Source organism: Heterodontus francisci, chromosome 1 (genome assembly GCF_036365525.1).
Source record: "Heterodontus francisci isolate sHetFra1 chromosome 1, sHetFra1.hap1, whole genome shotgun sequence".
Classification (NCBI taxonomy): Eukaryota; Metazoa; Chordata; class Chondrichthyes; order Heterodontiformes; family Heterodontidae; genus Heterodontus; species Heterodontus francisci.
The window spans coordinates 11,712,854-11,734,263 of record NC_090371.1 but is presented as its reverse complement, the minus strand read 5'-3'; the positions used below and the strand labels follow the sequence as shown (position 1 = coordinate 11,734,263).

Sequence of the window (21,410 nt, the reverse complement as noted above, 5' to 3'; positions counted from 1 at the left end):
ATCCCACCTTCCAGCATTTGGTCCGTAGCCCTGCAGGTTACGGCACTTAAGGTGCATATCCAGACACCTTTTGAATGAGTTGAGGGTTTCTGCCTCTACTACCCTTTCAGACAGTGATATTCAGACCCCCACCACCCTCTGGATGACAAGACTTGCCCTCATCTCCCCTCTAATCTTTCCAGCATTCACTTTAAATCTATGCCCCCTAGTCACAGGCCTCTGCTAAGGTAAATAGACCCCTAATACTCAGCAGGTCTGGCATTACATGTGGAGAGACAGAGTTAACATTTCAGGTTGACCTTTCAGCAGAACTGGCAAAGGTTAGAAATGCAATAGGTTTTGAGCAAGTGAAAGGGGGTAAGAAGAACAAAAGGGAAGGTCTGTGATAAGGCGGAGAGCAGGAGTGATTAAATGACAAAGATGTCATGAATTTTTTTTTTAGAACATTACAGCGCAGTACAGGCCCTTCGGCCCTCGATGTTGCGCCGCCCTGTGAAACCATCTGACCTACACTATTCCATTTTCATCCATGTGTCTATCCAATGTCCACTTAAATGCCCTTAAAGTTGGCGAATCTACTACTGCTGCAGGCAGGGCGTTCCACGCCCTTACTACTCTCTGAGTAAAGAAACTACCTCTCACATCTGTCCGATATCTATCACCCCTCAACTTGAAGCTATGTCCCCTCGTGTTTGCCATCACCATCCGAGGAAAAAGACGCTCACTATCCACCCTATCTAACCCTCTGATTATCTTATATGTCTCTATTAAGTCACCTCTCCTCCTCCTTCTCTCCAACGAAAACAACCTCAAGTCCCTCAGCCTTTCCTCGTAAGACCTTCCCTCCATACCAGGCAACATCCTAGTAAATCTCCTCTGCACCCTTTCCATAGCTTCCACATCCTTCCTATAATGCGGTGACCAGAACTGCACGCAATACTCCAGGTGCGGTCTCACCAGAGTTTTGTACAGCTGCAGCATGACCTCGTGGCTCCGAAACTCGACCCCCCTACTAATAAAAGCTAACACACCATATGCCTTCTTAACAGCCCTATTAACCTGGTTAGCAGAAGGCATAGGGAGTGGTAATAGATGTAATAATAACGAAAGCATTTGTCCAGAGAGTGTTACTGGCAGAATAATAAACAGCTCTGTCCAAAAGCAAAAACATGAAAAACAAATTTAAGACTGGTACACCAACTCCCATAGCTACATCGGCTGCACTTCCTCACACCCTGCCTCCTGTAAGGATTCCATTCCATTCTCTCCATTCCCGTCGCATCTGTTCTGATGATGCAACCTTCAACAACAGTGTTTCTGATACATCTTCCTTTTTCCTCAGCCGAGGATTCCTCCCTCCTGACTGTGGTTGACAGGGCCCTCAACCATGTCCCAGCAGTCACTGAAAGTTAACATGCAGGTTTACCAGATTTGTTCCCAGGATGGCAGACTGTCCTTTGAAGAGAGATTGGAGAAACTGTGCCTGTATTCTCTAGAGTTTCGAAGAATGAGAGGTGATCTCATTGAAACCTACAAAATACTGAAAGGGATAGACAGGGTAGATGCAGGTAAGATGTTTCTCCTGGTTGGGGAGTCTAGAACCAGGGGACATAATTTCAAAATAAGGGGAAAGCCACTTAGAACAGAGATGAGGAGAAATTTCATTACTCAGAATCTTTGGAATTCTCTACCACAGAGGGCTGTGGAAGCTCAGTCATTGAGTATGTTTAAAGCAGAGATTGACAGATTTCTAAATACCAATGACATGAGGGTAGTGTGGGAAAAATGTATTGAAGTGGAAGATCAGCCATGATCATATTTAATGGTGGGGCAGGCTCGATGGGGTGAATGACCTATTGCTGTTCCTATGTTCACCCATTTCCCGCACTTCTGCTCTTACCCCTTCCGTCCCCCCAGAACTGCAACAGGGTTCCCCTGGTCCTCACTTTTCACCTCACCAGCATCCACATCCAAAGGATCATCCTCTGCCAATTCTGCCACCTCCAGCATGATGCCACCACCAAACACATCTTCCCCTCCCCTCTCCTGTCAGAATTCCGAGGTGACCGTTCCCTCCACGGCACCCTAGTTCACTCCTCCATTACCCCCGACCCCTCATCCCCTTCCCATGGCACCTTCCCATGCACTTGCAGGATGTGTAATATCTGCTTTTTATACCTCCTCTCTCTTCGCCATCTAAGGCCCCAAACACTCCTTTCAGATGAAGCAGCGATTTACTTGTACTTCTTTCAATTTAGCATACTGTATTCGCTGTTCACAATGTGGTCTCCTCTGTATTCACTGCTCACACTGCGGTCTCCCCAATGCAGATTGGGTGACCGCTTTGCGGAATACCTCCACTCAGTCAGCAAGCATGACCCCGAGCTTCCAGTTGCTTGCCATTTTAATTCACCACATTGCTCTCATTCACACATTTCTGTCCTCGGACTGCTGCAGTGTTCTACTGAAGCTCAATGCAAGGAATAGCACCTAATCCTCCGATTAGGCACTTTCCAGCCTTCTGGCCTCAACATTGAATTCACCAATTTCAGACCATGACCCTTTTGAGTGACCTTCTTCAATCTTTTTCTTTTGTTTGCTTTCAGGCTGTTTTGCACCCAGACACCAACGAGAAGATTTTGATGCCATTCAGGATGTCGGGTATCTTTATAACTTATTTTGTAACAGCTATTTCTGCCCTTGCCCCTCATTTAAAAAGATTTTTCCCCTTTCTTCTGTCACTATGCCACATTCAAGGGCACAGCCACACTGCCAGTGGCCCTCTTCCAAGATGTGTGAGAGCAGGCTGCTTTGATCAGGTGCAAACTCACTCCCCGCCCTCCCCATTCCAAAGGGGAAGCAGCTAATTAACTGCTCAAGCCTGTTCGTCCATTCAGTGAGATTATTGCTGACCTGTGGCCTAACTCCATATACTTGCTTTTGCCCCATATTCCTTAAAACTGGTTAACATAAATTTATCAATCTCAGTTGTGGAAGAGAGTTCCAAATTTCTACCATCCTTTGTGTATTTCTGAATTCACTCCTGAAAGGCTGTAAATTTTGGACCATGCCCCCTAGTCCTAGACTCCCCAACCAGCAGGAATAGTTTCTATCTTCCTTATCTCTTTCCCTTAATGCCTTGAAGATATTTCTTCCCCACACCTCCCATTCACAGAAAAACAGTGTAGCAGGGATCAGGAGTTCAACATGTGAGCAATTCTTGCTGAGCACATTCCTTGGGCTATAATTTCACTATACCTCACTAATCTGTGCCAGGGTATCATGAGCCATCCTGTACCTCAGTCAGTAGTCATGTATGATCCCAGGCTATTTCACTGTGAGGATATCTCAGCCAAGCCTGGTCCAGTCTAGAAACATCATTTTTATTACTTACTTCTTTGTGAAGCACCTTGAGATGTTTGGATTGATGCAGGGCTATAGAGAAAGAGTGGGGCAGTGAGATTAGATGGGATTGATACCGGACTATGTATCTGTTCCGGGAAAGGCTCAAGCTGTTTTTCGCCCAGACACCAACGAGAAGATTTTGATGTCATTCAGGATGTCGGGTATCTTCTTAACTTTGTAACAGGGCTATGGTGACAGAGTTTGGCAGTGGGATTAGTTTGGGAGTTCTCTAGCAAAAAACTGGCGCAGACACAATAGGCTGAATGGACTTTAATGCTGTAAATTTCTATGGTTCAATTCATTTCATTGTGAAACCAATATAGTCCAAAAAAGTGACACTAAAGGAAAAAAACAAGTTAATATTTGTTTAAGTTTCTTGTAATTGTTAGATGTTTAGCAAAGAAGCTGATGTCAGCAGTGTGTCTGTTGGCAATGTTTAACATATTGTTCAGTGACAGAGTAAGAGAACGCTGTTTCTGTTCTGAGTGACGACTGAGGTGCCTGCTTGCAGATGTAAGTCTTCCTACTTGGGCAACAGCACCTCCTATTTCTATAGGCTTTGCAAGTGCAGAAAGACAACTCACAGTGCATTGAGGAGGAATAGAAACACTCTGACAGTGTGCAGAACAGGAAAAAAGGGGCAAATTGTAAGTGTTACAAGGGAGCATTAATGTACAGTTGGAGGAGATTGGTTTTGAAGAGGCTTTTAAAAGCCTCTCCTGACACACTGATCCCTAGAGTGACTGTCCCCTGCAACACACTGACCCTCTAATTACTGCCCCCTTTAACACACTGACCCTCTAGAGTTACTGTCCCCTTTAACACATTAACCCCTAGAGTTACTGCCCCCTTTAACACACTGACCCCTAGAGTTACTGTCTCCCTTAACGTAGTAAAACATCCCAAGGTACTTGATAGGGGGCATTATCAAAGAAAATTTGACACTGAGCACATAAGGCGATATTTGGACAGGTGACCAAAAGCTTGGCCACAGAGGTAGGGGTTTTAAGGAGCATCTTAATGGAGAAGCGAGAGGCTTAAAGGTTTAGGGAGGGAATTCAAGATGTTTGGACCTGGGCAATACAGTATACTATCTGTAAAAAAAAAAAACACCTCTATTGTTAGGTCAACAGGTCTGCCCGAACTGAAGATTTAAATGCTGTGTACAATGACTGATGTTTATTAACTGAATGTGGTACAGCAGCTTGCCAAATTGCTTTGAGTTCAGGGAGTATGCCCATAAGAAATAGTTCTCAGGCATTAGTCAGAACAAAACAGGCAGCACAGTAAGTCTAAGAAATCAACCCACACTAAGCAGGCGCTGCCAATGCTGACATAAGGAAGAACATTTTTACGCAGCAAGTGGTTACGATCTGGGATGCACTGCCTGAGAGTGTGGTGGAGGCAGATTCAATTGTGGCTTTCAAAAGGGAATTGGATAAGCACCTGAAAGGGAAAAAAAAATTGCAGTGATCTGGGAAAAGGGCAGGGGATTGGGACTAGCTGAATTGCTCTTGCAGAAAGCTGGCATAGGCTTGATGGGCTGAATGGTGCCCTTTTGTACTATAACTATTCTATAATTCTATGATCATTCTATGGCATCAATTGATGCCTATGAAACATTGTTCTAAGGATATGATGACTGGTTTGTTCTGGCGACTTTCTGTTGCCGTAATGCTGCCAATACTTGGGACCCTTTAACACCACATTGTGGAAAGTTCAACAGCACTGAGACGTTGAGCTGGATTTCATCCTGCCCTTGGAGTCAGGCTGGGAGGTGGGGAGCAGACTAAAATGGTGTGAGTTGGCATTGGGTGATATGCCCAACATTGTCCTATCCCATGCCATTTAGTCTGCGGTGAGCTCCATGACAAATGGGAAGTCTGCTGGGAGATCAATTAAGCCACTTAGATGGCTCATTAAGGGCCAACCCCCGCCTCCGCTCACATTGAGCCAATGACGGAGGGGCCTGCCACCGTATGGAGAACCACCAGATCTCCTCCTAGTGGGCATGGGGAATCTATCCTGTAGGGGCAAGCCATGACCCACAGATGGCCCTCTGGAGGCAATGGGCGCCCTGCGGCAAGAGCCCAACCACTGCCCTCATCCACCATTAACCCCACCCTCTCACCAGGGCCTGCCTGACTGGCCCCTGCAACCCCGACCCCACTTATTGGTCCCAGGGTCTCCGCCATGGCTGCTGCTCCGGGCCTCCTGCAGTGGCCACCAGTCCCGGTATGTCTGTTGAGCTGCCAACCCTCTGATTGGCCTGCAGCTCTTGGGACGGGATCTAGTCCCTTAAAGGGTGACGGCAACCCCAATGGCGGGCAGTTAATTGCCTGTCTGCCATTGAATTCAGTCGGGTGTCTGATAAAGGGCTGAGGCGGGGTCACCCCTGCTTTCTGGCCGGTCGCCGAGACCCCTGTCTCCGAAAAAAATGCAGCCCATTGTTATTATGTAAATTAAGGGTAGGTTACACCTGATCACTCCACACAGGTCATTATTATCTTAGTAGCACGGGACAAATCAGAGTCATGGCACCTCTTGGGATTGTAGCTTCAAGGCTACCAGGATGTCAGTTAAAATCAAGTATTTTTAGGACATAGCATAGATAGCCCTTAACCTACGACTTGCCAGACTATAAGCTAGCGTGAACCTTCCTTTGTTCTCCAATCTTGCACGATGGAGATGAGTCCTCCTCCTTGACTTTGACAAGGTATGGTCTGCTCCATTTTCCTGGAGTCTCCTTGCTCCGACATGCACAGACTCCCTCAGGGAAGGGGAGTTTGAAGAAGTAGTGATTCAATCCACTGCGGAAGGCTGTCAGTGCGTTGGTGGAATCAATGCGAGGTCCATAGCGGTGCTGTCTACAACCTCACAGCCAACCCATAGGCCTACTTCAGGACATCCCCATCTATCCCAATTAAAAGGTGGCCCTTCATGCTAATTAGAGCGGATTGTACTTGAATTCCTAATGCACACAGTGGGATATTTCAGTACAAAAGTATTTTGGAGCTCATTACATTTACTTGGTTAGAAACAATAATGAATTTACCTGGAGCAGTAATGTGTTGTGCCTGGAAATTACTGTTTATGATATGAGTGGCTAAACATTTAACATGTTTGCATGGCATTGCTATGACTGCTATTTTAATTCAGGCTATGCTGATTATTACATTAATATGGATGATGCCAAGTGAGGTCAGGACTGTGCTTTGCTGATGCCCTTCCATAGTGAAACATAGCCTTTGGACATTCACTGAACACTCTCACACCTGAACAATGGTCAGTAGGATGAGCTGCAACTCCAGTTGAACTATATCGTAGCGAGAAGTCCATGCTTCCCGGGCAGGAGGTGAGCAAATGAACCACAGAATCACAGAATTGTTACAGCACAGAAGGGGCTCATTCGGCCCATCCTCTCTGCACCAGCTGTCCGAGTGAGCAATTCATCTATTGCCACTCCCCCAACTTCTCCCCATAACCCTTCACATTCTTCCTTTTCATATAACTGTCTAATTCCCTTTTGAATGCTTCAGTTGAGCCTGCCTCCACCACGCTGTCAGGCAGTGAAGTCCAGACCTTAACCACTTGCTGAGTGAAAATTTTTTTCCTCATGTCGCTTTTGCTGCTTTTACCAATTATTTAAAATCTGTGCCCTCTTGTTCTCAATCCTTTCATGATTGGGAACAATTTCTGCCTATCTACTCTGTCCAGACCCCTCGTGATTTGCAAAGCAATAAATCAAATCCAGAATGTAAAAGTTGAAGGTCTGGTAACTTAAGAATGCAAAATGATTTCCCACTCAGATTTTATATGTGTTCGTGGGATGTGGGTGTCGCTGGCTCGGCCAACATTTATTGCCCATTCCTAATGGAAGAACCTAAAACGGAGAAAAGCAAGGACAGGGCTTGGAACAAATAATGAAAAAAATGTTTTAATACCTGACTATCTCTTTCTTGCAGGTTATATTCCTTTTGGGACCCCAATTGTGAGTATTTATTGGCTTGTATCTTGATTAAATACCTTGATGTAATTACCATGTCAATGAGATCCCAGTGACCACATCCCTCCCCTAACCTTTGCCGCCACTGCATGCCTTATAAAACCGACAATTGATTATGCATGCTGCAAGACATTATTTAAACTATCATACTTGAAATGCGTGACTGGTGAGCACTACAGGGACTTTGCCTGCCTCAACAACAACTACTTATATTTATATAGCATCATTAATATAATAAAACACCCAAGTTGCTACTCAGGAGCATTATAAAACAAAGTATGACACCAAGCCACAAAAGGAGCTATTAAGTCAATGATAGATGACCAAAAGCTTGGTTAAAGAGGTAGGTTTTATGGGGTGTCTTAAAGGAGGAAAGAAAGGTGGAGAGACTGAGAGGTGTAGAGAGGGTATTCCAGAACTTGGGACCTAGGCAACTGAAGGCATGACCACCATTAAAATCCAGGATGCACAAGAGGCCAGAATTAGAGGACAGCAGATATCTCGGGGGTTTGTGGAGCTGGAGGAGAGTACAGAGATAGGAAGAGTCAGGGCCATGGAGGAATTTGCAAACAAGGATGAGAATTTTAAAATTAAGATGTTGCTTGACCAGGAGCCAGTGTAAGTCAGCAAGTACAAGGGTGTAGGGTAACGGGATTTGGTGCGAATTCAGACACAGGCAGCAGAGTTTTGGATGACCACAAGTTTAGGGAGAGTAAAATGTGGGAGACCAGCCAAGAGTGCAATGGAATAGTTAGGTCTAGAGGTAACAATGGCATGAATGAGGGTTTCACAGCAGATGAGCTGAGACAGGGGCAAAGTCAGGCGAAGTTATGGCGATGGATAGGCATTCTTAGTGATGGCATGAATTTGAGGTCGGGAGCTCATCTTGGGGTCAAATATGGCACCCAGGTTAGTTGCAAACAGACTGGTTTAATCTTAGACTATTGATAGGGAGGGGATGGAGGATTAGAACCAAATCACCTTTTAAAATACACACACGCATTTATGCAAAGATAAACCCTATACCCTTCACCCTCACCTTCAACATGTGTGAGATGCTCATCAATTTCTTTGTTAATAAGATTGAGATCATCCATTCAGCTATCTTTTCTGCTTGTCCTATTTCTCCTTGCCTACCAGACCAAACCTACTCACCCTTGCTCTAGCCCAGATCTAGTTTCTCTTTTATCTGCACAGGTCTCCTCCAATCTCATCTCGTACATGAAATCCACCTCCTGCTCCGTTGACCCATTCCAGTAAATTGGTGGCCATCCAACTTTTCTTCCTAGCTGCTATGTTATCTGAAATTTAAATGGTTCTCTCTGGGTACAGTCCCCTTCCCTTTCAAAAATACCATTATCAGCCTCCTCCTGAAAAAAACACTCCACTCCTCTGTCCTTGCAAGCTACCATTCTCGCCAACCTCCCATTCCTCTCTAAATTTCTTGAACTTACTGTCTCCTTCCAAATCCATGGCCGTCTTTACAGTAATTGCATATTTGCATATTTGATTCTGTCCCATCAGATTTCTACCCCTACCATAAATGAAACAGCCCCAATCAGACTCTCAAATGACATCCTCTGACACTGTGCACATTTTGACACCTTATTTTTCTTAAACTCTTCTTACAATTTTTGGCAAGATTATCGCCTCCATTGTAGGTGAAGGAGACTGCCCTTTCTTACTGCCACTCTTAGAAACATAGAAAGATTTATGACTCAGAAGGAGGCCATTTGGCCTATCATGTCTGTGCCTGCCGAAAAAGTGCCATCCAACCTAATCCTATCTCTGTTTCTGGTCTCTTGTGCATTGTTGCCTCAGTGCAGCCACCAGTGGCAGCCAATCCTTCAGCTGTTTAGGGCCTAATCTCTAGAACTTCCTACCTAAAGCCCACTGCCTCTCCACCTTCCCCTCGTGCTTTAAATATCCTTCTTAAAGCCCACCCCTTTGGCCAAGCTTATGTTCACCCCTCCTAGTATCTTTTTCTTTGGCTTAGTGAATATTTTTGTCTGATTACACTTGTGAAATTATGTACGTTAAAAGCACTATATAAACACAAGTTGTTGTTGTCTGACCTCCCACTTAAAAAGTTTAATAAAGCCAGTGAAATTTCTAAAAAGACAGTACTACTTACTATTGATGTTCTGACTTTATAGTTGGATATATATTATGCCAATATCAACAGCAACAATTTGCACTTACGTAACATCTTTAATGTAGGAAAATGTCCCACAGCCAAAGAAGGAGATATTCGGAAGGGTGATTAAAGCTTAGTCAGAGATCGGTTTTTAAGGACGTCCACTAAAGGAGGTGAGAGAGTTGGACGTTTAGGGGGAAGATTTCAGAGCTTCAGGCCGAGATGGCTAAAGGCATGACAGCCATTGTTAGGGCAAAGGGCAGGAGGAAGTTCAAGAAGCCAGTGTGGAAATTCTCTGAGGGGATGTTATGGAGATAGGGAGGGGAAATACCATGGAGCGTTTGGAGCATGAGCACAAAAGTTTTAAACTTGAGGTGTTAGCGAACCAGGCGGCAATGTAGGTCAGTGAGCAAGAGCAGGCCAAAGACAGAAGACTTGGATTCGGACAGAACTATATTCCATCTCTCAGAAACATCTGGAAGTGCTGTGCGTACAATGAAAAACTTGTTCTATAGGCAAACCTTTATCCCTAATATGTTGCTTTGCTCTCTTGAACCATATCTGACCTTTAGTGTTTGAGCAAGCCAGAGTGCAATTTGTAGTCTAATTAGTGCCTCTGCTCTCTGTAGGTGGTTGGCCTTCTCCTCCCTCAGCAGACATTGGCAACTACTGTTTTCTGGCAGGTAAGAATTACTGGTTTGGCACTGTGACCAATGGATGTAGAACATGCTTTTCAAATCTTTCTCTCATCTCTGACCTTTCAGCCACTCTGCCACAACCTTCCTTATCTCTCTCTTTATTTCCAATACTATGGTCTATACTCCTAAAAATATTTCTCTTATTACTAATAAATCCAACAGGGAAATAAGGAGAAATTTCTTTACTCAGAAAATGGTTCGAATGTGGAAGTCGCTACCGCAGCAAGTAATTGAGGCAAATAGCTCAAATCCTTTCAAAAGGAAGCCAGACGAGTACATGAGAGAAAAGGGAATAGAAAGATAAGCAGAATGACAGTGATGAGGTAGATGAAATGGGAGGAGACTCGTGGAGCAAAACACCAACTCAGACTAGTTGGGCCAAATGTCCTCTTTCTGTATTGTGTACTCTATGTAATTCCCAAGCTCTACATACCACATCCTCGGCACACAATCTGATATCCAACGGTGTCAAAATGGCGATTCATTGCGTTATTTCTCACTCTGGGGCATTTAAGCTATGGGTCACGAGCCTTACAACTCGGACCTATTTGTATGAATATTTCTTGCTCACCAGTTTGTCCTGTTTGAAATTTGAAAAGAACTGCTCGTATCACTGCCATTTCAGTGGATATATCCAAACCAAAATGCCAAAGGACCGGGGATTGACATTTATATGTGTCCCTTGAAGCTTTAAGGGGCCCATGAAGACACATAGGCATAATCTATTCAGCCCCTTGAGTCTGTTCTGCCATTCAGTTAGATCATGGTACCTTAACTCCATCTGTCCACCTTGGTTCATTAACACTTGACACCCTATCTTGACGTGGATACTGCTATCCTGTTGTTCACTCATTCTTTCACAGGACCTCAGTGCTCACCTCCATCATTCTTCTCTTCCTCACGCAATGTCTTGTCTTCTATAACCCACTCATCAGTAACAAGAAAACGAAAGTACAGGTGTGAAATATTTAAAAAACCCCAAATATTGAAAAGACGCAACAGATCTGACTGCATCTGACTGTAAACCGAAAAGTAGGTCAATTTTAGGTACCTTGTCTTTACACCCACCTCTGTCCCTTAAGCCTTGACCCTCTGGCAGCTTCCTCAAAAAAAAATTACATAGGCTGCCTGTTTAATGTCACTGGATATCTAGTGTGTTTCATAAGAAACATTGCAAAAGGTGACATCAGTGACATCTACTGGTAACAGTGATTACTGAAGGAGCCAAAAGGTATTTTGTGCTCGGTTATAAAATTGCTTCTACTTCTTTTACCATCCATGAGGTGCTGTGAGCCATCAGCAGCAGCAGAATTGTATTACATCACATCTGTAATCCCATGACCCAGTATATCCCTAACTCTACCATTACCATCAAGCCAGGGGATTAACTCTTATTCAATGAAGAGGGCATGCCAGGAGCAGCACCAGGCATACTCTTAAATGAGGATTATAACGACTGAGGCGGGAGGAGTGCACTGTCTTCCTCTAGTTCCACTTCTCCACGAGCCACAACATATATTTAAGTGTTTACCCAGTTAACGGTACAGCCAATTATATACTCTATTTTTATTTCAGAATAAAATCCACCAACTAGGTTTCTTTAATAAATGACAAAATTATTAATTTATTACAAAACAAGACTTATTCAGTAAAGATACGAAGCATTAACACAGATTGAAATATGAAAACTCCCTTCTAAAATTATCCCAACACACATATACACATACCAGTTAAAGAAAAAATAGAGGATTTCTCTGCAGAGATCTCTTTACAAATAAGACAAAAAAAAACTTTGGTCAAATACTTGTTCATTCTTGAAGGAAAAGGTGAAGGTGCGGAATGGTATCAGTTGTCCCTTATTCTGGCATCCCAGATAGGCATGGACGGGTGTCATTGGGATCTTTTTGGAGCAGTTCTCTTCAGGCAACTTCAAGGATTAATCTGGCAGGCTTTCCAGGAGAAATGCGGCATCAGGGGTTTCAGCTATCACACACTGGATTTTCAGGGTTTCTCAGAGGTGGAGAATTTCTGTATCAGACTGATATCGAACAAATAAAATAAAAAGGATAAGCTGGGTGCTTTTCTCAGCAGGCTGCAAACCCAACTGACTCAAAACAATCCAAAGCGAAACCAACTCTTGACCATCATAAATCTTGACATGTCACTTCTCTGTAAACAACTCCCCCTAGTCACCAAAACTCCTGTTTACTTAGCTGAAGACACATGACTTCCAGTAAATGTGTAAAAACCAAGTCCCAAAGTCCTTCCAGTGACCTTTTTTTTATTTAAAAGTCCAGCAGCTCCTCAGATTTCCATAGACATTTACACACATGTCCTCAAAAGGTATTAAAAAATGGAAGCACTTTCGTAACGGGTGCCAACCTGATGAACCTGCAACAGGGATACATACATGCTATATAAAGGAAGCATCATGCGATACATGCTAAGCAATCCCACAACCAACGGATCAAATCAAAGCTGTACAGCCCTACCATATCCAGTCGTGAATGGTGGTGGACAACTGAACAACTAACAAGAGGAGGAGGCTCCACAGGCATCCCCATCCTCAATGATGTGGGAGCCCAGCACATCAGTGCAAAAGACAAGGCTGAAGCATTTGCATCCATCTTCAGCCAAAAGTGCTGAGTGAATGATCCATCTTATCCTCCGCCTAAAGTGCCCAGCATCATTGGTCTTCAACCAATTTGATTCACTGCATGTGATATCAAGGAACGACTGGAGGCATGGGATGCTGCAAAGGCTATGAGCTCTGACAGCATCTGGCCAGTAGTACTGAAGACTTGTGCTTCAGAACTAGCTGTGCCCTAATCAAGCTCTTCCAGTACAACCACAACACTAGCATCTACTGGACAATGTGGAAAATTGTTCAAGTATGTCCTGTACGCAAAATGTAGGACAAATCCAACCCAGCCAGTTACTGCCCCATCAGCAAAATGATGCAAGGTGTAATTGACAGTGCTATCAAGCGGCACTTACTCAGTAATAGCCTGCTCACCGATGCTCAGTGTAGCTTCTACCAGCGCCACTCAGCTCCAGACCTCATTACAGTTCATTTGGTTCAAACATGGACAAAAGAGCTGAACTCCAGAGGTGAGGTGAGAGTGATTACCCTGGATATCAAATAAACATTTGACCAAGTGTGACATCAAGGAGCCCTAGCAACATTGAAATCAATGGGAATCGGGGAAAACTGTCCACTGGTTGGAGTCATACCCAGCTCAAAAGAAGATGGTTGTCATTGTTGGAGACCAATGATAGCCCAGGATATCACTGCAGGAGTTCTTCAGGATGGTGTCCGAAGCCCAACCATCTCCAGCTGCATCAATGACCTTCCCTCCATGATAAGCTTCGGAAGTGAGGATGTTGGCTGATGATTGCACAATGTTTAGTATCATTTGCAACTGCTCAGATACGAAGCAAGACCTGGACAACATTCAGGCTTGGGCTGATAAATGGCAAGTAACATTTGCGCCACAAGTGCCAGGCATTGATCATTGTTATGACTGAGGGGGGAGGAGTGCACTGTTTATTCTAGTCCCACTTCTCCACAGGTCGCAAAATATATTTTAAATTTTCCCACTTACCAATACGGTCAATCATATATTCTATTTTTCCCACATTAAAACACACTAACCAGGTTTCTTTCAGGAACAGCAAAATTATCAGTTGATTATAAAACAAATCTTAACTAGTAATGAAGTAAAGCATAAACACACAGATTGAAATTTTAAAGTCCCTTTTTACCTTAGGCACTCTCTCTCACTCACACACACACACACAAACATACACTGGTAAACCAGAAAAATAAAAGGGATTTTAATTCAGAGTTATGTTGCAATTAAAAAAAAACTTGGGCTGAATACTTGCTCACTCCTGAAGAAAACAGCAGATGAGATATGTTGTGTTCCAAAACTGGCATACAGTCCAACATCCGAGTACACCTAAATGGGTCACTGAGATCTTTTAGAACAGTTATTTTCAGGCAGTGTTGAGAACCAATCTAGCAGGCTTTTCCTCAAAGACAGATGTCTAGAAGAATTGGCACAATTGAGAGATGCTGGAAAGCGTGGTCTTTGGGCTGTATTCTGCTCTCCTTCCTTGACACTTCTTCAGCTGTAGGCTAACTTTATCTCATTCCAGAAGGTAAAACACACTGACATACAACCAAAAGCTTGCAAGTTTTCTGCTCTCTTAGGTGCACACTGCTGCTTCCGGGCTTGTCCTATCAAGGGGTGGGCGACTGATTTCTCTGCCCACATTTTCCCCTGTTACCAGGGTTTCTGTTCTATTTTTAACTTGAGTCATGTGACAACCAATAAACATTGTTGCCAAACTAATTCTTTCAGTGCCCTCTTGAGAAAAAACAGATCCAACATTTATTCTGTGAATTCTTATGACTATGAATTCCTTAAAAAAAATTTTAAAAACAGAATTACTTCCATAACACCATCCCCGACAAGAGAGAATCTAACCATCTGCCTTTGATGTTGAACGGCATTACCATCGTTGAACATTCTGGGGGGGTTACCATTGACCAGAAACTTAACTGGATCAGGCGTATAAATACAGTAACTAGAAGAGCAGGTCAGAGGCTGGGAATTCTATAGCGAGTAACTCTCCTCCTAACTCCTCAAAGCCTGTCCATCATCTACAAGGTACAAGTCAGGGGTGTGATGGAATACTCTCCACTTGCCTGTATGAGTGCAGCTCCAACAACACTCGAGAAACTCGACACCATCCAGGGCAAAGTAGCCCGCTTGATCAGCACCCCATCCACCTGCTTAAACTCCACGTTATATCAAGAAACAACTGGAGGCACCGGATACTACAACGGTTATAGGCCCTGACAACATTCTGGCAATAGTAATGAAGACCTGTGCTCCAGAACTTGCCGCGCCCCTAGCCAAGCTATTCCAGTACAGCTACAACAATGGCATCTGCCCGGCAATGTGGAAAATTGCCCAGGTATGTCCTGTACGCAAAAAACAAGACAAATCCAACCTGGCCAATTACTGCCCCAGCAGTCAACTCGCGATCGTCAGTAAACTGATGGAAGGTGTCATCGACAGCACTGGCAAGCAGCACTTGCTGAGCAATAACCTGCTCAGTGAAGCTCAGTTTGAATTCTGCCAGGGCCACTCAGCTCCTGACCTCATTACAGCCTTGGTTCAAACATGGACAAAAGAGATGAACTCAAGAGGTGAGGTGAGAGTGACTGCCCTTGACATCGAGGCAGCATTTGACCAAGTGTGGCATCAAGTTGCCTGAGCAAAACTGGAGTCAATGGGAATCGGGGAAAATTCTCCGCTGGTTGGAGTCATACCTAGCGCAAATGAAGATGGTTGTGGTTATTGGAGGTAAGTCATCTCAGTTCTTGCTAAAACAATGACTTACAATTCAATCCACTTTGAAAAATACCCACCAGGACTTACTCACCAGAGCTGTGCTCTTTGGAAGCTCTCGGTTCTCCTCAGTCTGAGGAAAGGTAGGAAATGAAAGGAGCTCCACGCTCCCTCCTCACTGAACTTCCTCAGTTACCAAACTTCTACTATAGCACTCTAATGCAACCCAAGTCAGCACTGCAGTGCAAACAAAGTCAGCACTATAAGATGGCCCACTTTTATACTGACTGACTCTAGCCCCTGAAAACTGGTTTAAGCCAATTCTCCAATTAAGAAGGTGCATCTGCAAGCAGAGCCTGAGTGAGCCCTGTTTAAAGCTGGTCTGCAACTCACCTTCTCTAACCCAAACAGCAACTGTTAAATTAATCTGCTAAATAAAAGACAGATTAGACTTAAGATAAAATTAACCCTTAATTATCCTCAGTTACCAAACTTCCACTATAGCACTCTAATGCAGCCCAAGCCAGCACTCCAGTGCAAAGATAGGAGGGGATGGTGGCGTAGTGGTAATGTCACTGGTCTCGTACTCCAGAGGCCCAGGCTAATGCCCTGGGAACACAGGTTCAAATCCTACTATGGCAGCTGGTGGAATTTAAATTCAATTAATTAAATAAATGAATCCAGAATTGAAAGCTACTCTCAATAATGGCGCCATGAAACTATCATCGATTGCTGTAAAAACCCATCAGGTTCACTAATGTCCTTGAGGGAAGGAAATCTGCTGTCCTTACCTGAAGCGGTGGTAGAGGCAGGAACCCTCATAACATTTAAGAAGTATTTAGATGAGCACTTGAAATGCCACAGCATACAAGGCCTAGTGCTGGAAAATGGGATTAGAATAAATAGGTGCTTGATGGTCGGCACAGGCACAATGGGCTGAAGTGCCTGTTCCTGTGCTGTATAACGCTATGACTCTATTACCTGGTCTGGCGTACATGTGACTCCAGACCCACAGCAATGTCCTTGACTCTCAGCTACTCTCTGAGAAGGCCTAGCAAGCCACTCAGTTCAAGAGCAATTAGGGATGGGCAACAAATACTGGCCTGCCGGTGATGCCCACATCCCATGAAAGAATTTTTTTAAAAATTAGGCTCGGCTGTTCAGAGCTGATGTCAGGAAGCACTTCTTCACACAGAGGGTTGTGGAAATCTGGAACTCTCTCGTCCCAATAGGCTGTTTAGACTGGGGATCAACTGAAAATTTCAGAACTAAGGTTGCTAGACTTTGTTTGCTAAGGATGTTAAGGGTTCCGGACGCAAGAGGGGTAAGAGGAGTTAACATGCTGATCAGCTAACTAAATGACAGAATAGGTTCGAGGGGCTGAATGGCCTACTCTTTTTCCTATATGACAATTTTGTAAGTAAGTAAATAGGGTGTTAAAAGTAGCATACAACAAAAATGATTAAGATTTGAGGCACTAGGAAGATTTGAAAATATCCAAGACCAGCTAAAAGCTGGTAAAACTTGGACAGTGAGAGGACACAAGGGCCCATGAAAGTCTAGTCTTTAGCTTTGGGATGAGGGGGAATGAATAAGATGGAAGACTTGAAGAAGTGTGCCAGGAATGCTAAATTTGTTTATTCACAGGAGCTTTCAGGGAGGTGTGCAATTTGCATTAGGTGGAGAGGTAGGACGTGGGAGTTCTGAGACAGAGCAAAGGTCAGCAAGAAAAGAACTCAGAGCGACTGAATATTCATGAGGCAAACCAGATGGAATGCATCCAAGTATAGCAAATAAAATGAGATATGGAGAAAGACTGACCAAGGTTGGTCTTCTTGCAAAATTTAGTAACAGATGATTGAAGATACTTGAGATTCCAATGGTCCAATTGATGAGGTCAAAACAATGATAGGACTATTAGCCTGATAGCTATAGTAGAAAAAACATTGGAGTCCATTAGGTAGGAAGCAATTAACTAGTAACAGCAATAAATCCGAACCAATGTGGTTTGTGAAATGCAGGTCATGGTTAACTAATTCACAGGAATTCTTCAAGGATGCAACCTTAAAGGCAGATGCAGTCCATGTTCGTTGTCTTTACTTGCAAAAGTCATCCACTCCACCACTGCCCCGGAAGATGCTGACTCTTGTTGGGATGCAGCTGAACGAGCACTCTGAGGCCCCTAGTTACAGTCTCAGGAGAAGGAGTTTGCCATTTAGAACTGAGAAGAAATTTCTTCACTCAAAAAGTCATAAACCTTTGGAATTCTCTATCACAGAGGGCTGTGGATACTCTGCCGTTGAGTACATTCAAGACAGAGATGGAGAGACTTTTGGGCAGTAAGGAAATCCACGGATATGGGGATAGTGCAGGAAGGTGTAACTGAGGTGAAGATCAACTATGGTCTTGTTGAAAGATGAAGCAGGTTCATGGGGCCAAATGGCCTACTCCTGCTTTTATTTCTTTTGTTCTTAACATACTTAAATGGTAATTCTTATGTAAACTTGAGCATTTTGGGTTGGCAAGCTTTGCCACCATTGGCGCAACACAGTTCATTGCTTGATGTGTAGGGGTCATTGGATAAGAATCAAGAAAAGGAACCCTCGCTGATTTTGTTCTTTTCCTTTCTTTGACCAGATCTGTTGAGGCAGGTTGTCACATGGACTAATATGGATTAACTAAGCAGGGATCTGGTCGTGAGCCTGAAGCCTGCTTGTCTGTATAGCTCAATTTCACCCACCGATTCATTAGGGGAACTAAGATTGTTTATTTTTCAGTAATGGGCTGCCTTTGGATTGTTATTCACCCCCTTGATTAGTATTTGGATATATTGATAGTTTGTTTTTCTTCCTTTTAGTGGTTGAACCAGAGTCACAATGCCTGTGTGAACTATGCAAACAGAAATGCAACAAAGGTGAGATGTGTTTGAAATGCTATCTATTCCATTGTTTCCAACACAAATCCCTGTATGGGAAGTATCTTAAGGCACCTTATATCTTTTTGCGGGAGAGTCTGTTTTCCCTGGTTGGAGAGAACTCATGGTCATAGTCTCAGGATAAGGGACTGGCCATTTAGGACTTAGATGAGGAGAAATTTCTTCACTCAGAGAGTTGTGAATGTTTAGAATTCTCTAACCCAGAAAGCTATGGATGCTCAGTTGCTGAGTATATTCTGTTACGACCGAGGCGGGAGGAGTGCACTGTTATTCTAGTTCCACTTGTCCACAGGTCACAAAATATATTTTAATTTTTTCCCAGTTACTGATGGGGTCAATCACAGACTCTATTTTTCCCAGAATAAAATACACCAACCAGGTTTCTTCAATAAACAACAAAATTATCTGTTTATTATCTTCATTGGCCTCATTTGGGTGGATGATGGTCGGCACAGACTCGGTGGGCCGAAGGGCCTGTTTCAGTGCTGTATCTCTAAACTGAACTCCTTGTCTCGAGAGACAATGGGTAAGCACCTAGAGGTGGTCAGTGGTTTGTGAAGCAGCGCCTGGAGTGGCTATAAATGCCAATTCTAGAGTGACAGACTCTTCCACAGGCACTGCAGATAAAGATCATAGATCATAAGATCATAAGAACTAGGAGCAGGAGTAGGCCGTCCGGCCCCTCGAGCCTGCTCCGCCATTCAATAAGATCATGGCTGATCTTTTCGTGGACTCAGATCCACTTACCCGCGCTCTCACCGTATCCCTTAATTCCTTTATTGTTCAAAAAGATATCTACCTTAGCTTTAAAAACGTTTACTGAAGAAGCGTCAACTACTTCACTGGGCAAGGAATTCCATAGATTAACAACCCTCTGGGTGAAGAAGTTCCTTCTTAATTCAGTCCTAAATCTGCTCCCTCTAATCTTGAGGCTATGCCCTCTTGTCCTAGCTTCACCTGCCAGTGGAAACATCCTCTCTACTTGTATCTTATCTATTCCCTTCATAATGTTATATGTTTCTATAAGATCCCCCCCTCATTCTTCTGAATTCCAATGAATATAATCCCAATCTACTCAGTCTCTCCTCATAAGCCAACCCCCTCAACTCCGGAATCAACCGAGTGAACCTCCTCTGCACCCTCTCCAGTGCCAGTACATCCTTTCTCAAGTAAGGAGACTAAAACTGCACACAGTACTCCAGGTGCGGCCTCACCAGTACCTTATACAGCTGCAACATAACCTCTCTGCTTTTAAACTCAATCCCTTTAGCAATGAAGGACAAAATTCCATTTGCCTTCCTAATTACTAGCTGTACCTGCAGACCAACCTTCTGTGATTCATGCACAAGGACATCCAGGTCCCTCTGCATAGCAGCATGCTGCAACTTTTTACCATTCAAATAATAATCCTTTTTACTGTTACTCCTACTGAAATGAATGACTTCACATTTATTAACATTGTATTCCATCTGCCAGACCTTTGCCCACTCACTCAATGTATCTATGTTCCTCTGCAAAGTTTCACAGTCATCTGCACACTTTGCTCTGCCACTCATCTTAGTGTCATCTGCAAACTTTCACACCCTACACGTGGTCCCCAACTCCAAATCATCTATATAAATTGTAAATAATTGCGGTCCCAACACCGATCCCTGAGGCACACCACTAGTGACTGATTGCCAACCAGAATAGCACTCATTTATCCTCACTCTCTGCTTCCTGTTAGTCAACCAATCCTCTATCCATGCTAATACTTTACCCCGAACGCTATGCATCCTTATCTTATGCAGCAGCCTCTTGTGCGGCACCTTGTCGAAGGCCTTTTGGAAATCTAGGTACACCACATCCACTGGGTCCCCATTGTCCACCTTGCTCGTAATGTCATCATAGAATTCCAAAAGATTTGTCAAGCATGACCTGCCCTTCATGAACCCATGCTGCATCTGCCCAATGGGACAATTTCTTTCGAGATGCCCTGCTATTTCTTCCTTGATAATAGACTCAAGCATCTTCCCCACTACAGAGGTTAAGCTAACCGGTCTATAATTCCCCATCTTTTGTCTACCTCCCTTTTTAAACACTGTCGGGACTGTGACACAGTTTGCTCTCTTCTTACACTTCTGTCTCTTTTCCTGCCAACTGCTAAGTCTCTTCGACTCGCCTCTCTTTCGCCCCGCCTTTATAGCTGCCCGCCAGCTCTGGCGATCTCTGGCAACTGACTCCCACGACTTGTGGTCAATGTCACAGGACTTCATGTCGCGTTTGCAGACATCTTTATAGCAGAGACATGGATGGCCGGTGGGTCTGATACCAGTGACGAGCTCACTGTACAATGCATCCTTGGAGATCCTGCCATCTTCCATGCGGCTCACATGGCCAAGCCATCTCAAGCGCTGCTGGCTCAGTAGGGCATATATGCTAGGGATGTTAGCTGCCTCGAGGATTTCTGCATTGGAGAAACGGTCCTGCCACCTGATGCCAAGGATTCTCCGGAGACAGCGAAGATGGAATACTTTGAGACGTCGCTGACATACGTTGTCCAGGCCTCGCTGCCGTAGAGCAAGGTACTGAGGACACAGGCTTGAAACACTCGGACCTTTGTGTTCCATGTCAGTGCGCCATTTTCCCACACTCTCTTGGCCAGTCTGGACATAGCAGCAGATGCCTTTCCCATGCGCTTGTTGATTTCTGCATTGAGAGACAGATTACTGGTGATAGTTGAGCCAAGGTAGGTGAATTTTTGAACCAATTCCAGAGCGTGGTCGCCAATATTGATGGATGGAGCATTTCTGACCTCCTGTCCCATGATGTTCATTTTCTTGAGGCTGATGGTTAGGCCAAATTCATTTCAGGCAGCCGCAATCCT

At 44.1% G+C, this 21,410-nt stretch overlaps 1 protein-coding gene across 2 annotated transcripts in view; it reads left to right on the top strand.

Annotated features, from left to right (window-relative positions):
- The window catches only part of LOC137367738 (sideroflexin-5-like), a 297,384-nt gene that overhangs the window by 69,950 nt on the left and 206,024 nt on the right, over positions 1-21,410 (top strand). For both annotated transcript variants that reach the window (XM_068028670.1, XM_068028669.1), the window contains exons 5-8: positions 2,607-2,661; positions 7,371-7,396; positions 10,178-10,231; positions 18,467-18,523. In XM_068028670.1, coding sequence (XP_067884771.1) covers positions 2,607-2,661; positions 7,371-7,396; positions 10,178-10,231; positions 18,467-18,523 — 192 coding nt within the window. The remainder of the gene's footprint in view (positions 1-2,606; positions 2,662-7,370; positions 7,397-10,177; positions 10,232-18,466; positions 18,524-21,410) is intronic.